Below are 19,442 nucleotides of genomic sequence, written 5' to 3'. Positions count from 1 at the left end.
ATCTGTAAATTAACCAATGTTCCTAACTATTTCATAATCTAGATAGAATTAAAAACAAAAGAATATGCATACTTTCAGACAATTTTAGTTTTGTTTTAAATAAACCGAAGTCTTCAGTGGAATTTAATATTTAATTGAAATTCAATTCAATTGAATGAAACACCAAATGAAATTCAATTCAAACTTGTTTCAAATTTGTCTAGTTTTACTGGGTAATTCTCACTATCAGTAGTGATCCCTAAGATCATTTCAATCTGTATCTATAGGTGAAAGGACCCCCGCCAATCATGAAAATTATTATCTAAAAGGAAGTTTTTTGGCTTCTAATTTTTTAAAAGCTAACTCGAGAATGTAGTTGGCTTCTAAGTTCTTGAGGACCATTTCGATGAAGTCGATAGAAGTGAATTTGACGTGCCAAAATATAAAATAAACTTCAAAAGTTAGTAGCTGATTAAATTCTAGTATAGACTTTAAAAGCTTTAAAAGAAGTTAGGGCTTAATGTCTTAGAATTGGAAAGTCGATTAAACCCAAAGGCTTTAAGCTAAATTTTAAAGGTTTTTAATTCCAGTTTTATTTGGCTTCCAAAGAATCTTAGTCTATATATACTTGTATGCACTTGCAGCTTAAAAAAAAATAGGAAAAAAAATACTTTCGAAATTTATTTTTAAAGGATTTAAAAATTTATTAGAAATTCAACTGGCTTCTAAGCCTCCAAAATACAATTTGAGTCCATGCTAGTCCATATAGACCAAAGCCCTCTAGAAGCTAATTTGATTTGGCTTCAAAAGCCATTTAGATTTTCAGAATCCTCAGAAGCCAATTACAAGCCGTGTATTTAACTTCTTTTTTTTCTTTAAGGCCAAAAATGTTTTTGGTTTCTAAAGCCAATAGAAACAATTTAAAAATATGCCAACGTAAATTGAAATTCAAAAACTTAGAAGCCAAGTACATGCTAGTCGAATATAAGAACTTGTATTCAAAACTTTGATAATTTTCTAAACACAATTTTAGGATCGACTTTGTCGCATTGTTTTTTTTTGGGGGGGGGGGGGATTTAAGTTTTCGAAATCCTTTCTGGAAATCCAGGTTAAATTGGTTATGCAAGCAATTAAATTTTCGAATTGAGTTTTTCTAAACTTAGTATCTAGTTAGTATCCAGCCAATAAGATTATATTGACTTTAAAACTAAGCCAAGTTTTAAAGGCCTTTAAATCCATTTTAAATTGGATCCTAAATTGATTTACTCCATATGAAATAGTATGAATTCTAATTGGCTTTACAAAAATAAGGAACCAATTATATTTTCAAATTGACTTCTAAATAATTAAAACAAATAAGTAAATATATATTGCCTTCTAAGGATCTAAATCTAGAAACCGAAAGCTCAAAGTGAAAAACTATATCTTCCTGACTGTTGCTGTCTATAATATTCAATTTATTTTTAAAGGTGTATTGAAAGCTGTTTATGGTGGTAAGGATGCACCCTTATCAGCAGCTGAGAACAGGATCACCAAAGATGTCATTGCATTCCATGGTGCTGATTTTGACAGTGTTGTTGAAAAGCTTCAGCTTGATTTACATGAACCACCAATGTCTCAGGTAAAATAAGATTGACCCTAGACAAGGTCAGTGCCAAGGGAGCTGAGGCGTTTGTCTGAGTACCTCCGCCCCATTTCTCACCGTTATCAGAAGTTGCGAAATATTTAAAACTACATTTGAAAGCTTAGAATAAGAATCTAGAATAAAATTTGACTTTTTTTTGGAAATAATGAAAAGAGAAGAAATTTGCTTTCAAGAAAGATTGATAATTTTTTAATATGTTTTATGCGTAAAGTATGTCTTGTCACAACGATTAATTATAAAAGTTATTTCCGCAACCATCCGCCCCCCCCTTCCTCCCAGGTGATGCTGAACTGGATATGGCCAATTTACCACTATTTTACTAATAAGATTTACTGCATTAACTGACCTTTCTACTTCGCCTGTCTTGCATTGACCTTGATTTGGCCTTACCTATCTCAACTAACAGTCGCACTTGCGGATAAAGTTCAAATTATGCCTGTTTACTGCACCAATTTTAAGTGTAAGTGCAAAAATTTAAGTGGAAGATTGACCAATCAGAGAAAAGATTTTAGGCCTAATTCTTTGAAATTAAAAAAGATGTAAACTTGGAGAAGCAATTTTTCTATCCATAAGATGAATATGGGAAAATAGACTAAGACATAGTATTAGTAGGCAATTGTTTGGAACAAATTAGTGTTGATACAAGCCATTCGTTAATTATCGGCTTCAGTAGCACACGTATAACGTTCTAATTAAGGAAAAGCAGATGTCTTCTATAAACTTATTTTTTTGCTGATAGTGTTACTGTGGTGTGGCTAAGGGATTAGTCATTTTTTGTCTATTCCTACTGTTTAGACCAAATGTCTATGACAAAAACGGGCATAAGTTTTGCAGAAAACCAGGTGCTGAGTCCTCAAGCGTTTTTTGGCTGTCATTGAACCCTTGATCAGATGAACAAGGAAATGTACTCAATATCCTATGCAAAATCTTTTTCAACGATCTCCTGTCTTCTTGTTCAGTAAAATCTTTAAGCCACCAAAGGGCACACAGCAACCAATTTAGAAGAATATATAAAGTAACACGAGTATGGCCTTTCCTTAAAAAAAAAAAAAAAAAAAATAATGAGGAACTTTCGTAGATTGAATTCTCTGGACTTTCCAATAGAAAAATCTGTTCAAACCGGAAAAAGGTTCAGGTCAGAGATAAAACAAGGAACTTCTGCATAGCATTTCAAAAAAAATTGAATGCTTACATCAAGCAAGTATGAACTTGCTGCAACTTTCCTATCTAGAAAATAACCGAATTATAAAAGAATAACCATGAGATAATAATTATAAATAACTATAAGAAAATAACCTGCCTCATATTTAAAGCCGAACTATAAATGGCTTCAATTGCTGTAAAGTAATAATTTAACAAGTTTATTCAGTTTAAAGTGTTTTCTCACCTATCTTTTTCTTCATCTTGATAAGCGACCCAAGAACAAATCTATTAGGATCTTGTGGGTTTGCTTTGTCCTATTCTGAACACATACATATTATTTGGTGAAGGCTTTTCAGGACGTCGAAAATGGGTCTGAAGATTTCTATATTCAGTATCTAGATCCTTATTAAGAAAAATAATCTAAAGGTTTGGATAACAACGATAAGGCTTCTATATTTTTGTGCAATAACGTGAATAAGGAAAATGCCCCTAATAAAGCTAAAGCAGAAACATCAGTATATTTTTTATTCATCTAAGTATTGAAGTAATACCTTTTACACGTTCGGAATGATTGTTATTATGTAGAGAGAGGTAGGCGTGGTCTATTCTAATTGTCTCATCTACTTTAAAGGAAAGAATGGTGCGTCTCTTATAATTGTCTTATGTATGAATTAAGCCAAGGCGAAATTTGCTCTCCGCAATTTGTGTATAAGCTTTGTAAGGTTTAAAATTGTTATTTCCCTCATTGCACACATTAAAACGTTAGTCTGAGAAAAGAAAACTAAAATCACTCGTGTTACTTTACTACTGTCCTATATGCCTTTAGGACTGCATGTCATCAGTTCAAAATTTTAAGATAAACATTTGATTCAGAAGGTTCAAGAATACTCATAATATAGCTTCGGGGTAGGGCTGTGTGCATCACTCTAGAATGGGGCTCTAGATTTTGGGAATTGCTTCGTTTGTAAACTGAGGGCTCATTAGTGCATAGTAGGAAGTGCTAATCTTTTTGGCTCGAGGGAATCATGTGGGACGTTAATTGTTAATAATATTGTTAACTGACATATATATATATATATATATATATATATATATATATATATATATATATATATATATATATATATATATATATATATATATATATATATATATATATATATATATATATATATATATATATATATATATATATATATATATATATATATATATATATATATATATATATATATATATATATATATATATATATATATATATATATATATTTTTTTATATATATATATATATATATATATATATATATATATATATATATATATATATATATATATATAATGAATAATTATGTCACATAATGGATGTATATGAATTAATATAATTAAAATTACATTAGTTCTTGTTTGAGTAAGAAATAATAAAACACTGACGCTCGGGTATGACGCAAAATTTTCAAGGTAATTGTATGTGCAGACTCTGGTAAAATGAAAAAAGATCTTGTGTTCATACTAGAATATTTTTCAAATTTTAGAGGTTTGACCTGTCATAGAGAAAAATGGAGTTTGGTTCTCAAAACGAGCTGAGAGACCATTTTTACAGGAAAATTTAGAATCAGTGGACACATTTTCTTTTGTAACTTAGGTCCAATTGGTATTGTACCGTCGTGTTGATGGCAACTTTGACGCTTGAATATTTAATTTTCATTTTGTTTTAGTGTGTTGGCTGGCTAGAGGATGCCAAGCTAAATCAGCTCCGAAGAGAAGGTGTACGCTATTCCCGAATCCAGTTGCTTGACAATGATATCTACTTTTTGCCAAGAAATATTGTTCATCAATTCCGGACAGTCACTGCCGTCACTAGTATTGGTAAGTTTTTGGTATTCGTAATAGACTGGTTTACTAAACACAAGAAGTGGAATTCATTTTTGGGAAAAAAGAAAACGCCAACCACAACTAATTTACAAAATTTCGAAATTTAGGCTCACGGAATAATATTATCCTGATTCATAGTTGGTATTAGACTTGCATCTTTGTCGCTACTGAGGGTAGTTCTTTTAGACGGAAGACTTAGACTTACTAAGTAAACTAGTTTTGGGCTGCTGAAGAAGACTTTTGGGTGGTTGAGATAATCTGGTTCCTCAGTATTCTACATTAAGAGCTAAGTTTTACATTTTCTGTTTTTTTCTCCCCTTTTTTGTTTTTTTATTTTGTTTTTACACTTATATCTTTCTCGTCTTCTAGATTCACAGTTTGACTTTGGCGCAAAACTAACCCAAATATACATGTCTGCAGCCTGTGTCGAAAAAACCCACAGCTAAGATCGCCCAGGATCTAAGCTATTTGGTAAAGCATATAGTCAGTGCAAACAATAGTTAAAATTGTTAATAGAAATATGCATCATAACAAATCTCAAGTATAGCGAAAAAAAGCTAAAGAGCAAAACAAAAGGGCATATTTAACATTTTCATAATTACCTGAGAGAAAAAAAAATATAGTCAATGAGAAATTATTTCCTGAGAATTTGAATGAGAAAAAACAAGCAATATTGTGACAGATGGAGTTTGAGTTGTAAGCACTGAAATATTATTTGATTAAAACCGTTACCGGTTACGTCTCTCCGAGTCTTCATGAAAAAGTAAATTTGTCCAATCTGGGAATGTGTTCTGAAAATGATGACCTGCTAGAGCAAGAGCAACAGTTAAATTTATAGTAATTCCCTGTGACCAACTTTGGTTGAGGGAATACTTTGAATCCTGACAATTTGAATAGCATCTTTTTAGCACAAAACTCGATAATATTCCACTAAAAAGTGTTTTTGGCGTTTATAACTTGATAACTTGAGGCTCCGTAATTTCTAGATTGAATTTATTGAATTTCTAAAACCAGTTTGAAGAGTTATGAAAAAAGAGAGCCCAATAAGAAAGGAGAGCTTTATAATTTTACACAGCTGGATTATGCCTTGCACACAGCAATATTCCCTAATATCCGTTGAAGAACATAGCCAGCAGAGGTAAAAATGTTTACTGAAAAAATCGTTTCTTGTACTGAGAAAATTCTATTTAAAATATCAGAAGCCCCCTATTTGTGCAATGGTGAAAATAGACTATTGCTATTCCTTTTAGATATTAAAAGTATTTTGAATTTTCATTTTTAAGATTTTGTTTAGATTCTCGGGGTATTCTCGATTTTCCCAGAGAGGCTTACTTTTGTTCAGGCATGCCAACCGCACTTCACCTGACGATTTAAAAAGAGAAACGTTGGTGAAAAATGGCAAAAAAATAAGCTAAAAATACATTTTCACCCTCGTGCCAATCTTATTTGTCCTCACTTGATAACTTTTATTATCTTCTGTTAGCACACAGCTTCTAAAAAGGGACGGGAAAAGATAATTCACACAGTACTAATTTATGGTGTATAATAAACCTTTGCTCAATAAAAAATATTTTTGCTAAGTGCATTTTCTACTTTCAGCCAATACAAACAAATAAATTAAAGATGTTCTATTTGATTTTTTTTCAGCCTGGCATGTTCGACTTAAGATGTACCATCCCGACATAACTAAGCTTGTAAAAGAGGGCAAGCGAAATAACAACATGCACGAAGTAAAGGAAGTCCTTTGCCGATCAGGAGCTATTAGATACGTCTCTCAGAGTGCAACTCATCAAAATTATGATTTACCTAATTCTCCTGTTAAACTGAAGACGCGTGTTACAAAAATAGAAAATGATGATGGTGATGTTACTGATTATGGCGTAAAACAAGAGACAGATTATAAGAAAGAAGAGGGAAATGAAAAGAAATGTGTTAAATTTGATGAGGATATAATTAAAAAGGAGAAGAAACGAGAGAGAGACTCCGAAAAACATCATAAAGATTCGAGGAAGCACAGAGACAAAAAGACTGAAAGTAAGCATAGAGAAGAGAAAAGTAAATATAAAGAACATAAAAGTGTAATTACATCTCTTATAAATGATGATGTAAGAGCAATTGAAAGCTCAAATAGTGATAAAGAAAACGAGGCTGCATCACCACCTGCTAGTAGTGCAACTCCGCCATGTATCAAATCTCCAGAAGTGGGCAACACCTCTAAAGAAAATTGTATTTCTGAACAATGTCCTGAAGTATCAAAGGACTTACCAGAAAGTGACTCAAATCAATATAAAGCTACAGAACAGGATGAATTGCATGTCCATCAAACAGATGTAAATATTGTGGTGACATGTGATACTGGACAAAACGAGCGGAAAAATACTGATGAAAGTGAAATTCTAGTTAAAACTGACTGTGAAGTTAAAAAGGAATGCACAGAGCTAGACCAACTACCTGTAGAGGACAAATCAGTGCGTAAAATAAATGATGCACAGATAGATCTCAAAGATCCAAATATTATTCAAAGTCTAAAATCTGAGAGACATACGATCAAAGAAGATAAGGTGAAGTATAATGAAAAAAGTGATAGAAAAGATAAACAGAGTGGCAAATCTGAGCGTAGATGTGAAAAGAAGGATTCGACAACCAAACATGATCGAACTTTGCCACTTGAAAAAAGGAGGAACGACGAGGGTGTTGAAAAGATCAAAAAGCGAATGAAGTTTGAAGGAATGGAAAATAATAATTCACGAAAGGAGTATCAAACTCCTAAGAAAAAAGACTTTAAAGCTGATATAGCCTTGAGGGTTAATATGAGCAGTTCCAGTGGTACAGGTGACTTATTAGGGGAAATCATTTCTGGCATGCAAACAAAGAAATCAAGTGATAAAGTGGAGTGAAAACTTTTAATTTAACATGGAATGACTTCACGTTTTAATTCTATTTTGTTGCCATTGTCATGCTATGAGTCTCTTTTAAGTTTTAGTACTATGAACAAGTTTCTAATCCAAATGTACACCGTTTAGAGGGGTTTTCAGGGGGTGGCGTTTATCGTCACTTATCAATGATAAAGGCTTTTTTCTAGATTTTTACGTTTAAATCTTGGATATTCAAATTGAAGGACGTAATTTTGCTCTATATCTTCAATCCCTCCGAAACCAAATACTGCCATTACAGACAAAAAAGAACTCCCTATTAAAACTGTCTAAGTAAACCCAGTCCTTGCATAATTTAAATAAAAACACTTAAATGTGTACAAACGTTTGGAAAGTTGGATCCATAACCCTTTTTGAAGAAAGCCCCTTCCTCAAACCACGCATTTGCTACAAGATCGGTGCACACATGCCGGATCTTTAGGGGGGGGGGGATCCCTTCCCTGTGTTTAGGGTTTTCACACTCTTCTAGTTGTGTGCATTTGTGATGCCCTCTCTTTTTAGCAGGCTCTCTCTTTTATCCTGAGGAAACTGGTTTTAGAAATTTAACATATTGAATCACAAAGTTGCTGAATCTCGATTTATAATGGTCAAAAATACTATTTAATCATCTACTATTGAAATGTATGTTCCAGAAATGTTATTCAAATGGGTGGATTTTCCCCCACGTTCATTTATAAAGCCAGTATGATGAATTTTTTTAATTTCATTTTTAATTTATTTGAACATATGTTCTCTAATTTGTTACTCTAGCATTTTTAATCCATTTATTTTGATTATTGTTATTAATGTTCTCAATGTTATGATTATGCACTGTTATATCTAGCAGTATTTTGTAAGTTTTGAGTATTTCTGGACATTTTACACAGTTTTCGCCTTCTTTTATTTGTAGATTTTTGTTTTGTCTATTCCTTCACTTCTGATAAGTATTTTTCTAATAGGGATTACACTCCTCATAATAGAGAGGTTTCCGAAGTAGCTTACTTTAAGTAGACAATTAGCATGACTTGAAAGGGGCGTATCAACCATGAGATTTCCGAAACTGTTTTAGGGTGCTTCAGTTCAAAAAGAAACCAGAAGAATAAGGTAAAACGGGATTTCGGAAACCTCCAATGATAATAAGATACATCTCTCATGATTTAACATTCAAGTGCTTATTTACGTCTTGTAATAAGTCACAAAATAATAAGAGCTCTAGCGTTGTAAATACGAATGGTGTTAAATTAATCTTGGAAGTGCTAAAGATCTCCAAACCAAATATTGTATGGAGATAACTATTTGATATTCATTGAATTTTTTCTTGGGGTGGGGGGGAGGGGCATTTAAAATCATAACATTGTGGAATAATATAAACATTACCATCGGCTTAGTTTTGGAGAAGAACTAAACTATGTGTTGGACAGAGGGTATAAGAAGATTTTTTTGGAGGGGGGAGGAGACGAGGATTTAAATGAGCCAGTGCCATTTGTGGGTTATTTTGAGTTTCCCAGAGCGGGGGTCTTTTGGGGAACTTCTCCTATTCCCCTCCCCTGTGTGCATATACCTCTATCTAGGAATATTTCATGTCAGAATTAATTAATTCCCTTTGTTTATTGGGTCCTAAATTTGGTATGGAATTTTAACTGCTTCATTGAATCAAAGAATTAATCAATCTGTTCATTTGAACACATTGAACAATCTTTCAAATCTATGTATTTTTTTCGTTGTAACAAAAAAAAAAAAAACGATTCACAATTGTTGTTGTTTCGGAATTATGGAGCCACCTCCATTAAAGGGCCAACGAGCCCCTTTATATAATGGTTTAAATTTTTCATAATAGCCACAAGAAGCAACAAAGAGTCCCTTGAAATTATTTGGTCTTTGAGATATTTAACACTATCATGATGGACTCAACTATTAATCACAACTTGCAAGTCTTTAATGCATTTTTGTAGATGTATTGGAGTACCCTAAGATTTTTCTTAGAAATGTGATTTGAAACTATTTTATTTTACCCGGTTATCTGTATAGTCTATCTTTTTCGCTAATTTATCTGAGCTAAGGTGTAAATAAACGTTAGTGCTGATATTTTTAACAAATTTTGACTAAAAAAATGTTTGGTAAAAAAAATAAACTGTTGGCACGACATCACTTAATCGCTTCGTAATTGTGAATAATTTAAGTTGTGGGTTTTACTCATATATTTAAAAGTTGAATAGATACCACATAACATTGAAGATTCCTTGTAAGACATAAGCGAGTAAGCAGCCTTATTCACTTGTTTAATTGACTACTATTACCAAGAGCAGCAAAGCGCTACAGAGCCAAGTTGAAAAGCTTAGACGGCTTTTAATGGGAATACTTAAGAAACCTTTGCTGGAGAACGAATAAAAGCGTTTAGAGCTCGTGAAAACCTACGCTTATTGTAGTTTTATAAGTTATAACCCCCATGGTTTTACTCAAGTGAGGCTGTTTTAAGCGATCTCCATGTTTATTTTCTTTGTGGGTAAAGTTTACCCTGTAGAGCCAATATAGCTTTTGGAATTTCCTATGGCTAATTTGTACAACTATTGCAGAATAACTTATGTATATTCCGCTTACGGGAAGAATCATCACAAGTTCCTCACCCGTGAGGATGGCAGAGGTTTTTGTCAAAGCTGCAGTGTTATTTTATACTTTTTATACACAACTTCTCTTTTTTTCATTTGAGTTTTACAGTATTTTCTTTATAACTTAATTACTGCAGCTATTTTTTTTTCTGGTTTATTTATTATTCCAACATATCTTAAAAATTGTTGCTTATATAAGTTTTTTCTAGTTGTCAAACTGCTTTATTCCTAATTGCCTTTCCATTTAATTTTAACGGAAAAAAGAAGAGAAGTTCACAGCGGTATCTGCCTTTTTTGAATAATTTTTATTCTTAACTAAAGTTATAGCAAGAAAGCACCCCCCCCCCCCCGTTCCTCATCCCGCATCCTAATTTTTGGACACTGCTTTAAATTACGTGAACAGGGGTATTGAAAAATGAATGATGTTCCAATATTTTTTTGGATATTTGTTTGATAGGCCTGCGATTTTTTTTTTTTTTTCCGAAACCTCGGTTTTTCTGTATTTCTGTCAACTGAGGCTTTTAATGCAGGTTTAATTTTGATTTTACAGGGTTTGATTTCTCATAAACTTACATACCTACTGAAAATCGATTGCAACTGAATGTTTAATTCCACGGAACTTTTGGGCGTAACCTAGGCAGGCAAGTTGCAAAATAAGCGGGGCAAATTGGATGGGGATTTTGGCTAGCAAATGCTCAAATCACTTCAGAAAATCCATTTTGTATTTATACCCATCTTCAATTGATGCTATTAAAAAGACGGGAAATAAGGCAGCTGTTACGATGCATCTTTTCCAAATTAAAATGGGTGAAATTGAAGCGCTGACCATATTTGAGCGTAAATTTGTGTGCGAAGTATGATACCCTAATAAAACCTGATTACAGAAAAGCAAATGGCCGTGGTTCACATTTTATCTAAAAAGATGTCAAATGTTGTCCGACTACTGCTGCAATATCCTGGCTGATTCATGAATCAGAATTTCATGAAGAGGTTGAAAAATGTTGGATTTGAGTAAGCTTCAGTAAATGTGTTCACTTTTAATGATAGGCGTTGCAATTAAGGTAGTGTTATGATGTTACTACTGTGACCTTTTATGAATATAGCGTGATTCCAAATTTTCTCATTGGTGACATTTATCCCATACATGTACGTGGTTATCTGCTATCAAAGTTTTAATTTGAAATAAAAATTGAAACTTAGTACTTAGTAACTAGAATCTAGAAGTTTCTAGATTCCTCCTCTTCATTTTAAGTGATTTTCCAGATGTTCTCTTCTTCTATATGTGATTTTGTTAGCTTGTTCATAAGTTGGAAGTTCATTCCAGCATTGTGGTGTTTTCCGCTTTTTCATGATAAGGATTTCCCCGAAGTTAAAAGTACCTGCTACTAGGCCTATGTTTTTTATATTTGAAAATGTATGCAGAATTTTGTAAATCACAGGAGTGAATTCTCTCCCAGTTCCAAATAGCCTATATCACTTAATTTAGTGAGTACAAACAAGTATATGTGCTTTGTGTTCAATACAATAAGGTGATTTGTCTTTTACTATAATTAAACTGATAATGGTTAAAGAGTGTCTTGTTATTTTTAGTCATTTCGTAGCCTGATTTACATGCGAATTCTGCTAATTTATAGTTTTTGTAACAAATGAAATATGTATGCTAAAAACTATCACATAAATAGGAGAAGCGGGCCTTATCCCCCCGAAGGGTTGTTTTCATAATGTCCATGTAATCTCCTAGTTTCATGCTATTTTGTAAAATTTACCGAAACTTATTCCAGTGTACGAATTAAACAGTTCCTGGTAATGAACTGTAAGTAAGGAGCGACTCGGCCCAATAGTAACCAGCACTCTAAAAATGGAATTTTGGTAATAATAGATGTATTAAAATGAATTGGTTTTTACACTCCTTCTGAATATATACAAAATTCATTACGTTTAATGTTACCTGTCAGAAGCTACGATCCTGAGAAAATTTGCCTGATTTTGAAAAAAAAGGGAAACACCCCCAAAAGGTCAAGTGATCAGAATGAAAATCGCACCATCAGATTCAGCATATCAGAGAACCCGTCCTGTAAAGGTTTCAAGCTCTTATCGAACAAATGAATTGGGAGGTTCCTCATTCGAACAGAAAAAAAAAATCTAGTGCCCTTTTTAAGTGACAAAAAAAGTTGGAGGGCAAATAACCCCATTCCACGGCCTTTCTTTCTTCAAAAACATTCGATCAAAATTGTGTTATAGCCATTTGATTCAGGATAATTGAGAGGTCTGATAACTATGCCTTTGGGAATAACACCCCCCCCCCCATAGCCCTCATGGAAAGGGCTGTAAATTACACAGTTTGTCGATTGTCCATGTATAGTATTCGTTATTCGGAAATATACATAATTTTTTTTTTGGGGGGGGGGGGATTTTTTACCGGTAGGATTTTACTTGGGGGAGTTTTCGGTGGGAAATTTTATACCGGGGTGGGAGGGAAGGAGATATCCTGGGATAATTTGAAAAACGGCCAGAAATTACATGAACAAAAACTAGTTTTTTTTTCAACTGAAAGTAAGCAGCAACATTAAAACTTAAATGAGCCGAAATTATTTCGTATATGATGGGGGGCTATCCCTTCCTAAATCCTCGTTCTTTACGCTAGAGTTTGACTTTTCGTCTAAATTCTTTAAGAAGACAAGGTGCTTAAACACAAGAACCGTTTAATTTAAGTGTTTGTAAAGAACTAGGGTAAAGACCGAGGGCTGAGAATGGGTAGCCCCTCTCAAGTACGAATATATAGTACTGTATACCGCTCGATTTAAGTTTTAATGTCCCTCCATACTTTCAGTTAAGAAAACCTGTGTTTTATTTCATTTTGCCTAAAAGGCTAGATAGATATAACGTTTTGCAACATAAAAAATGGCCATATTTTATCACTATGACCTTGTTTCATACCAGCTTTAAACCTGAGGATAATTTTCAGGTTCAAACTCATATTTCCCGTTTCTCAAGTACTTAATTTCCCATTTCCCAAGTACTAAGTTTTTACTTTGAGGGTTTGGCACAACAAAACTGGATGTTTCCAACACTGAATTTATGAAAATACTTGTATCAGAGGTTTAAGCACATCGAATGACATGTCTAATGCTGAGCAAGGGCGCCGGCAGAAAATTTTCCATGGGGGGGCAGACGCTAAAATAGCAGTCGTGGCTGGGTGACAGGGAATATATTTCAGGATATTTTCTGTAGGAATAAGTTTATTTTTAAATACTCTTATGAAAAACTCAAATAAAAAAGAGCAATTAGATTGCATGCAAAATGAAACAGAGTAAATAAATTTCAAGCAACAAGGATTCCTGGCAAAGGGATAACTATTTAATCAATAATATATTTAATTATTATGCATTTAATCTTAAAAGAAAATCAGACTCAAACCAAATTATTGCTTCCGTAGGTTATAAAAAATATAGACTTGTCTTTATGCAATTTCCTACGCCTTAGAATAGTTTACAGAAAGAGTAGGGATACTCAAAAATCATCCTGCCTGCATAGATCAATTAAGGGGTAAAGGGATCAATATATTTAATTATTATGCACACTCAAACCAAAATTACAGAAAGATTTATTGCTTCCGTAGATTAAAACAGATGTAGACTTGTCTTTATGCAATTTCCTACGCCTTAGAATAGTTTACAGAAGGAGTAGAGATACTGAAAAATCAGCCTGCCTGCATAGATACCACGTTTGGATTTTATAGCGGCCATGTAAAATGTACCTCTTTCATAACAGGACGATTCTCCCCCTCAAACTTAAATCCCTTATATAATCAGACATTAAAAAATTAAAATAGCGAAAGAAAAACAAAATCTAGACTTACTATCCAGTTGTAAAATTGTTCTACAGTTGTTCTTTTTATTGCCCTATTCAACTAACTGCAATCAGTCAACTAAGTTGCATCCAGTTGTTCTCTATATTGTCGTATTCAACTAAGTAAAATGAAGGTTCAAAAGGTTCAAAAAAATTTTGTCACAAGAGACTTATCAAATTGTTTGTGATAAAAAGTTGGAGGTAAAAAGTAACTTGGGCCAATATTTACCAACACTAAAAATGAAATCCTCATGACAATTGCTACACCAGCAGTATTGGTTTTTTATGCTCATTCTAAATATATAAAATTCTTTCAGTTTATTGTTACCATCCAAAAGTTAAAATATGAGAAAATTTGCCTGATTTTTGAAAAGAACGGGTAAACACCCTCAAGAAAGTAAGTGATGTTAGTGAAAATCCCTTTATTACATACATCATATCAGAGAACCCTACCGTAGAGGTTTCAAGCTCCAATCTTCAAAATGTAGAGTTTCGCTTTGTATTTCAGAAGAAACATGATCGATGCACGTTTATTTGTTTGCTTTTTCCCAGGGATGATTGTATCAAACCGAAGGTCCAAGATAATTGGAAGGGAGCTCATTCAAACGTAAATTTAAAGTTCTTTTTTAAGTGACCATACAGGTTTGGCCAGGAGAAAAATCAATTCAAAATTCTGAGAAGCTAATTGATTTAAATTATCAATAACTATATTTTAGACCTTCCCAGTTGCAAAAAAAGTAATGCTATACGATGGCAGTAATGGATTCAACTAAGTTGATTTGCTTTATTTGTAATGAAATTAGGCTACGTCCGGCGATCTGTAATTGCATATCATCTATAATGAGGGGGGGGTGAGCCATTGTTTAGGTGGGGATATGGTAGATTCATAAAAAAGTACTTTTTAATGGACAAACTACTTCCTCTTCATGAGGCTTCAGATAAATGTTGAAAGAGGTAGGGGGGAGTAGGAAAAAATTAAAATGTTTCTCTACACAGCTAAAATATTACATTCCCATATCTACCAGCCCAGAGGTGAAGAGGCAAGGCAGGCCATCATCAGCCCTGCCAGGAATTTTTTTGGGGGTGGCAAATACTGCTAGGAACCTAGTTTTTGCAATTTTAAATGGTAATATTTTTCTTTTTCTATTTATATGAAGTACTTCAATGTATTTAAACAAATGTATGTAATGTATTTATCGATTAGAAAATCCTATTGTAGAGGTTGTGATGGCTTCAGTTATGTAGAAGATCAAAAGTCTCACAGAATTTTCATAAACACTGGATGGTACTAATCAACGTACAATTACTGATTTACACATTTTAAAAGCAATTAAACAGGGATTTAAGGTACCGGTACCTCAAATTATATCCTGGTTAGGCCTGGGTTTGATTTGGAAAACAATTAGAAATTGAATAAAAAAATGAGCTTTTCAACACAAAGCAAGGGACACATTTGATACCTATTTGAACAGATTGCTTATAATATTTAGGGGGCCGTCTCCTCCGTAGGTCCTTACTCTTTATTGTGAAATTTGGCTTTTGTCCAAATTTTTAAAGAAAATTTGCAATTGGAAAAATGCAAAGCACTAAAAAACTTCTGTTGAATGAGCAAGGTGTTGAGAAAGGGGCAGTCCCCCTTATATACAGAGTAATTTATATTTGTTTTAAACTTGCTCCTTATTTTAGTTGAAAAACCTTTTCTATTTGTATATTACATTTCATGAAACTGTAAAGAATTATGAATATAATACTTTTGGTAACGCAGAAAAAACGATCAATATTTCAATGATCACTGTTTGGATTTTGATGGGTAATCAAACAGTTCGTGGTAATGAATTGTAAGTAAGGAGAAATTTTTACGTATATGAGGGAGGTTGCCCCCTCCTCAACACCTCGCTCTTTACGCTAAAACTAAAATTTTGTCACAATTAAAAATGACTCCTGAAACACCAGGGTCGTTTAATTAGAACAATACGTAACGTTTTTTAAGTGCCAAAAAACTGTAGCATGAAGACCGGTGTTGAGGAGTGGGCAACCCTACTCATCGTAATAATTTCTATTCGTTTAAGCTTTAATGTTGCTCCTTACTTTCAGTTGAAACATCTTGTTGTTTTTTAATTTAATGAAGCTTAGAGACAAACCTTTTTCTAAAGGCAATAGAAAAAGTATGTCAATTAAAGTAAAAGTATATAAAAATTAAAAAAGTAAGTAATTAAAAAAAAATACACAAAACAATAGCCTACTTACAAAAACCTAAGATATAAACTCCCAGCATTCAGTTCTGTTGAACAATACCGAAGCGCTGGATGGATATTTTTTAACAATATCGAAAGTATTGAACTTTGTTATCAAACACCAAAATATTTAATGTCATTAGACTACTCGGTGTTTATAAAAAGTAACACATTATCAAAGTAGTTTGTTCAAAGTAAAACATTGAAACTAAGATGAAGAAGATCAAATAAAAATTTTTATTCAATATTTTTAATTTAATTTTGAAAATCAAAAACCAATATCGTTGAACCTTCATACTTCATAACTGTAAAAAATGATAATAAAACACAAAAACGTATCTGTTCAGGGGGAAAATACAGAAATTCCCAACAGTCCGTTCAAACGATACATTTCTGATTATGGTGGCTTCATATATCAGCTCATGGATACTCTTGTAATGCTAGGAAAAGTTGACGGCACATTTTTACCGCAATTACCCCTTATTAAGTTGTTTTCTATAATTATACAAACTTTCTTGTGTACTAATAACTGCACTAATTACTAATAAACAAATACATATTGCAGATCACCATAAAAAGCTGATTCTTTGATTTACTATCAATAGTTAGGCTCTTATACTTTCGTTATTGACGAGGATCGGTTGTTACTCCAACCCAGTTATATAGAAAGATGTTTCTGGAAAACTATAAAGGGGTCACTCAGTCACAAATAAGAACTTATATTTTCCTTATTTAGGGTCAAAATCTATTGGTAGGCAGCCAAAAATGGTGCAACACACATTTTTCCATGGTTTTTCGCTATTCTTTTCTCTTTCCTTTGGTTTCCCTATAATTACTTTATAGTCTCAAATTTCCCGGGGGGACCATGCCCCCCCCCCCCTGCCGGCGTCCATGATGCTGAGCTACTAACTATATCTTTTGTTTAGTATTCATGCTTCGTAAAACTAGATTACATGCCAATAAATGCTGATTATTCATTGGAAAAAGCCAAAACACTGTTTGTACACCTAAGCTTTTAAAAATAGAAAGGAAACTCAACGTCTGTTAAGCCATTAAAACTAAATGTGCAAAAAATGCACAAGTCAATCAAAAGGAATAATACCCCATAAAAACAACATTCTAAGGCGTTTTGCTTAGTATATGTATTTTATTAAACTGAAAATACAAATTTTACCTCAGTTAGCGTTTACTTCTTTCTTTCTTTATTGGGGGGGGGGGTCTAGACGGGAAAGCGGCTTCTTTGCTTGAAATTGAAAGTTGCTTTCCAATTACCCTTGGCACATTAATCTTGTAGGAATGCATCTATGACCCAAATTAAGTCTCATGAAAGTGTTGTTCAGTTCCTATCCGCACTTCCCTATCAAGAATGCTTCAAAGATTATGGAAATTCGTCTGTCTTGCAAAAAAATTGAGTTTGGCTTAGAAATCAGCTTAGGTGGTTACCAAACCCTGGCTATGTTAGGGGGGGGGGGCAGACCAAACCAGATATTTTTGTGCTGTAGATAACTTAAGACCAACCTACAGATATCTTTCAAGTTTTCTTTGTCCCTCGTTTGACAAACGCTTTTTAAAGCTTCGTTCACCAGACACGGTTATTCTCAGTGATCATGCAAAACTAGCATTCTGAAGGGGCAAACTTCATCTAGTAGGACTTGCAGTGCTTTTGCCCTCTTAAGAAATGCGGTAACGTAGAAATGCATTTTTGAAACCGGATTAACGATTTGCTTTTTGAATTTTCAAGGTTAGACAATCTAGAAGGGTTATGCCAAGATAAATCTAGTAATAATCGATTAAAATCACAGAAGTTAAAAGATGAAATAGTTTATTTGATAGACTGTAACATCGGCTTTCAACGAGTAAGATTATAACAGTAATTTAGCGTTCTAGTACAAAATTAAAATATGTAGGACGTGTTCCACGCTTAATTCTCATTTCCTCACGACTAACTCCCCAACGCTAATGTGATTATCAACCGATATCTAACACATGTTAAATAAAACCCCAGAGTAAAATCGAGAGCAAAATGCAGTGAAGGTAGCAAAGAACTAACTACAGTGTCGAACCAGAAAAAAAAACGGGATCAGACTAGAAGCACACATTTATACTTGAACTAATATAGCTTATTCATTATTTACGTGTCTTTCTTCATAACTTATATTAAATAGTCTGTTTTTTACAACTTTTTTGACTTTTCAGTATCATCAAATATACCTTTCAATATATAGGCTACTGGGTACTAAAATATTCATGCCAATAAGTCACTCACTCTAGCTGACTCTCAAACATAGAACAGTATCAGAGTCGGTTCAATTGGGTAGCTTTCCTTGTTCCAAGGGTTGTAAATCCAAGAGTTATTTTGGGCTTCTGGGATGGTCAAGAATGTCTAAAAATTTGCCTATAAAGGTCATCCGGAAATTGCAGAAGATGCTTATTTTAATACAACAGAAATATTCATATGTTTTTCAATCTGTCTTTTTATTGAAAATATGATCTACTAGAATCCTAATTGGAGTAAAATGTAGAAAATAGCTGTATGGACAAGAATCGGCTCAAATTTTTGAGACTTCACACCTTGCTGGATTTATTTCACAATTATTTCGAGGATATTGTTTATCTGTAGGTCATTAGTTATTTTTGCCTTGCTAGTAGTTATTCTACTTTTCCAAAAGAAAAAAAACCCCATAAGATTTTAGCTGAAAATTAAAAGGACCATTTTATAAAATTTCACGCTGAAAAACTTTTCATTTTAAAAACGGTTGAAATCGAAATTGGCATAAGAAAAATACAATTAAGCTGCCAAGTCCCTGGCCCTAGAACCTAGACGTCTAGACGGAATAGCATATGCCACCCTGCATGCCCGCAACAGATATAGTGCCTTCGTACCGAGCGCTATTGCCTGATACCTCGGCCCCTGTAATCTCGTCGCTAGGCGGCTGGGCATTCCTAGGGTATTTTCGCATTAAGTTTAAGAAAATTTTCGAAATTACATACAACTACTACATGCACCGTATTACACGTATAACAATAGAAAAAAAAAATTGGGCAAAAGCAAAAGTGGTCCTTGAATGCAAGGTAAAGATAGGACTTTCTGAATTCCCTCCCCACCTAGGAAACTGCAGCACCACTCCCCTCCCCCCCCCCCGCGTAAGCACCAGGAGATTTCCTTTTTTTGTTGTTTTCTATGGAAAATTTATCGGACG

At 33.4% G+C, this 19,442-nt stretch overlaps 1 protein-coding gene across 2 annotated transcripts in view; it reads left to right on the top strand.

The window, feature by feature from the left end:
• The window catches only part of LOC148954064 (uncharacterized), a 64,864-nt gene extending 53,141 nt beyond the window's left edge, over positions 1–11,723 (top strand). For both annotated transcript variants that reach the window (XM_089085778.1, XM_089085780.1), the window contains exons 7-9: positions 1,449–1,600; positions 4,485–4,635; positions 6,289–11,723. In XM_089085778.1, coding sequence (XP_088941904.1) covers positions 1,449–1,600; positions 4,485–4,635; positions 6,289–7,538 — 1,553 coding nt within the window. In that variant the 3' untranslated portion in view covers positions 7,539–11,723. The remainder of the gene's footprint in view (positions 1–1,448; positions 1,601–4,484; positions 4,636–6,288) is intronic.
• Positions 11,724–19,442: the final 7,719 nt, after the last annotated feature.

Source organism: Artemia sp. Qi Xiang Cuo, chromosome 3, assembly GCF_049724085.1.
Source record: "Artemia sp. Qi Xiang Cuo chromosome 3, ASM4972408v1, whole genome shotgun sequence".
Taxonomy (NCBI): Eukaryota; Metazoa; Arthropoda; class Branchiopoda; order Anostraca; family Artemiidae; genus Artemia; species Artemia sp. Qi Xiang Cuo.
The sequence above is the reverse complement of the archived record's forward strand: the minus strand, read 5'-3'. Positions and strand labels throughout refer to the sequence as shown.